The sequence below is a fragment of the Papaver somniferum genome, chromosome 7, assembly GCF_003573695.1.
Source record: "Papaver somniferum cultivar HN1 chromosome 7, ASM357369v1, whole genome shotgun sequence".
In the NCBI taxonomy this organism is placed as follows: Eukaryota; Viridiplantae; Streptophyta; class Magnoliopsida; order Ranunculales; family Papaveraceae; genus Papaver; species Papaver somniferum.
The window spans coordinates 98,097,661-98,100,459 of NC_039364.1; the positions used below are offsets into that span (position 1 = coordinate 98,097,661).

Consider the following 2,799-nt stretch of genomic DNA (forward strand, 5'->3'; position numbering starts at 1 on the left):
TCCCACACAATTCTCAGCTTCCCTCCTACAGATCAACCCATCTCCCTCTTTACGACCGAATTAACTCTGGAACGGCCATTGTCTTGGTTTAGGCCGGATTCATACAGATTTATTTCCCGAATCTAAGCACCCCCTTTGCAGAGGTGCATCTGTGTGAGGATTAACATTTTTCCCGGCTGAGGAGTCTCGATAGCACGCTCGTCTCTTCACTTCCCAAAAAACCGGCGACCCGTTTTTTCCCCATCCACATGAGTTTCTCTCAAGACAATTGATTCAAGCTCAAGAAGAAAACAAAATCAGAGGCATTAAAGTGGTTGCTTTATCTCCAGCCATAAATCATCTACTCTTTGCAGATGATTGCTTGATCTTTACTCAAGCAGATGTCACTACAGTCAACAACTTATTGGAGTTGCTTCAGAACTTCAGTTCCCAGTCAGGGCAAGTGATCAACTTTGAAAAAAGTTCAATCTACTTCAGAAAAAAAACTAAACCAGAAGTTGCAGACACAGTCAAACAAATTCTGGGAGTTAAAACCATGAACTCTAAGGAGAAATATTTGGGATCTCCACTCTTCATTGGGCATTCCAAACAAGAAGCATTCAAAAGTATCAAGGAGAAATTTGAAAACATATTTAATGCTTGGTCATCTACATCACTTTCACAGGCTGGCAAAGGAACCATGATTAAACATGTTCTCAATGCAGTCCCAATATATCAAATGGGAACCTTCAAGCTTCCAGCTAATCTACTTCAGCAACTCACAAGTATTGAAAGGAAATTTTTCTGGGGGTATCATAACAACAGAGGTCATAGCCCTATAGCTTGGATGAACATATGCAGACCCATAGAAATGGGTGGACTTGATTTTAGAGATCTGGAAAAGCTTAACTTAGCTCTTTTGACAAAGTTAGCTTGGAGAATATGTAGTCAACCTGACACTCTACTGTCCAAAACACTCTCAAGCAAATACTTCAAAACTGGGGATCTACTTCATCAGCATATTTTAACCAAGAATTGCTCTTATGCTTGGAATGAGATATCTAAAGGCCTTGAGATAGTGTAGCAGCATTATTTTATGGAAGTCAACAATGGCAGGAAAACTAGAATTTGGAAAGAAAGATGGATTCCGGGTATGTCTAATCCCCCTACTCCTCAAAATGATCTCTTTAGATTCTATGAATTTGTAGAAGAATTAATGATCCCTGAAGCAGCTCAATGGAATATTCAACTTATTAACTTATTATTTGACATTGATACTACTATCAAGATTCAATCTTTACACATAGATGACAGCAAGGAGGACTCCATGCTTTGAATGCCTGCAAAAGATGGTATATTTTCTGTGAAAAGCACCTACAAAATGCTGACTTTTAATGACAGTCAAGTTCAGGTAGATGGGAGAACAATTGATAGGAAAGTTTGGAAGGCACTTTGGAGTTGTAAAGCAGCTCAAAGGATCAAACTTTTTTCATGGAAATGCATAAGATGGTTACACTCTACCAAACTTAAGAGAGCCATGTTCAACAGCAATCTGGATGTCATCTGTGACATATGTGGTTGCAATGAAGAATCTATTGAGCACATCATCTTTGATTGTAGGCACGCCAGAGAAGTTTGGAGAGGGATAAATATCGACATAGATTCAGTAAGAGCTAGCTGTAACACAGTTTCAGAGTGGGTGACCAGTTGGTTTTCAGATCACAACAGGTGCAAAAAAGAAAAATGGCTTTTCTCGCTTATGATTGGTGCTTGGATTATATGGAAAGATCGGTGTGATGTTGTTTTTCATGGGGTTTCAGTTAACTCTTGCACATCTATTTATAGAATACATTATCATCTTACATCTCATATGCATAATACCCATAATTCTGCCTTGATGCTTTCTTCAACTTCTAACTGGAAACCACCATTTGAGAATATTTTAAAGTATAATATAGATGGCTCATTTGATCTGGATACTAATCAGTTCGGAACTGACATTGTGGTGTGTGATTCTACAGGTCAATGCATTGGGAAAAAAAGGACCTATGGAGATGGGGCACAAAATGCAGAAGCAGTGGAGTGCATGGCCATTCGTGAAGCGTTATTATGGGCAAAAAGTCTGAACCACTCAAGAATACATATAGAGGCAGATGCAAAGCTCGTGATACAATCCATCAATGGCCATACATTACTAATCCAGTGGGAAAATAGAAACTTAGTTAAAGAAATAAAACACTTAAGTACTCAGTTTACTTTATGCACTTTTGATTACGCAGGTAGAGATGAAAACCAGGTAGCTGATGCATTAGCAAAATCAGCAAGAGAAAATTCAATCTCTACGGTATGTTTTAATGATTTTGGAACTACTATATGTAATCTGCTAGCTGGAGATCAAAACTCCAACGCCCATTAAATAAAAATTTTCTTTATCAAAAAAAAAGTACCAAAGATAACAGGGATACCGTTTGGGTGATCCAACCACGATCATGAAAATATTGGCTTGTATGATATCATCCCTGAAATGTATGGTACCTCATTTATCAAAAGTATTAAAAACAACCAACCACATCTTTCACACTACGATGTTATCGATGTTGTAACGACAACATAAAATTAATATTGTCCATCACTACTCACCAGCACTCGCCGTCATTACTTCTTCCACCACAAACCAGGGGAAGAGCCAGGATTTTGAGGAAAGAGGGAAAAAAAATTCTTGGCAAGTTGGATGCATGTGAAAAATGGACTTTATATCCCGTTTTATGATAAAAGAACAAAAATAAATATAATTGTGCTTGGATCCGCCCTTAACCACCA

The 2,799-nt window shown here is 38.1% G+C and overlaps 1 protein-coding gene across 1 annotated transcript; it reads left to right on the plus strand.

Annotated features, from left to right (window-relative positions):
* The first annotated feature begins 535 nt into the window (after positions 1–535).
* LOC113294970 (uncharacterized mitochondrial protein AtMg00310-like) lies at positions 536–1,063 on the plus strand. Its single transcript, XM_026543337.1, has one exon. The coding sequence runs from the start codon at positions 536–538 to the stop codon at positions 1,061–1,063; it is 528 nt and encodes a 175-aa protein (XP_026399122.1).
* The last annotated feature ends 1,736 nt before the right edge of the window (positions 1,064–2,799 follow it).

Bases quoted from the DNA above. Each gene is read 5' to 3' on its own strand.
- LOC113294970 (XM_026543337.1), top strand. From the start codon at position 536: ATGAACTCTAAGGAGAAATATTTGGGATCTCCACTCTTCATTGGGCAT.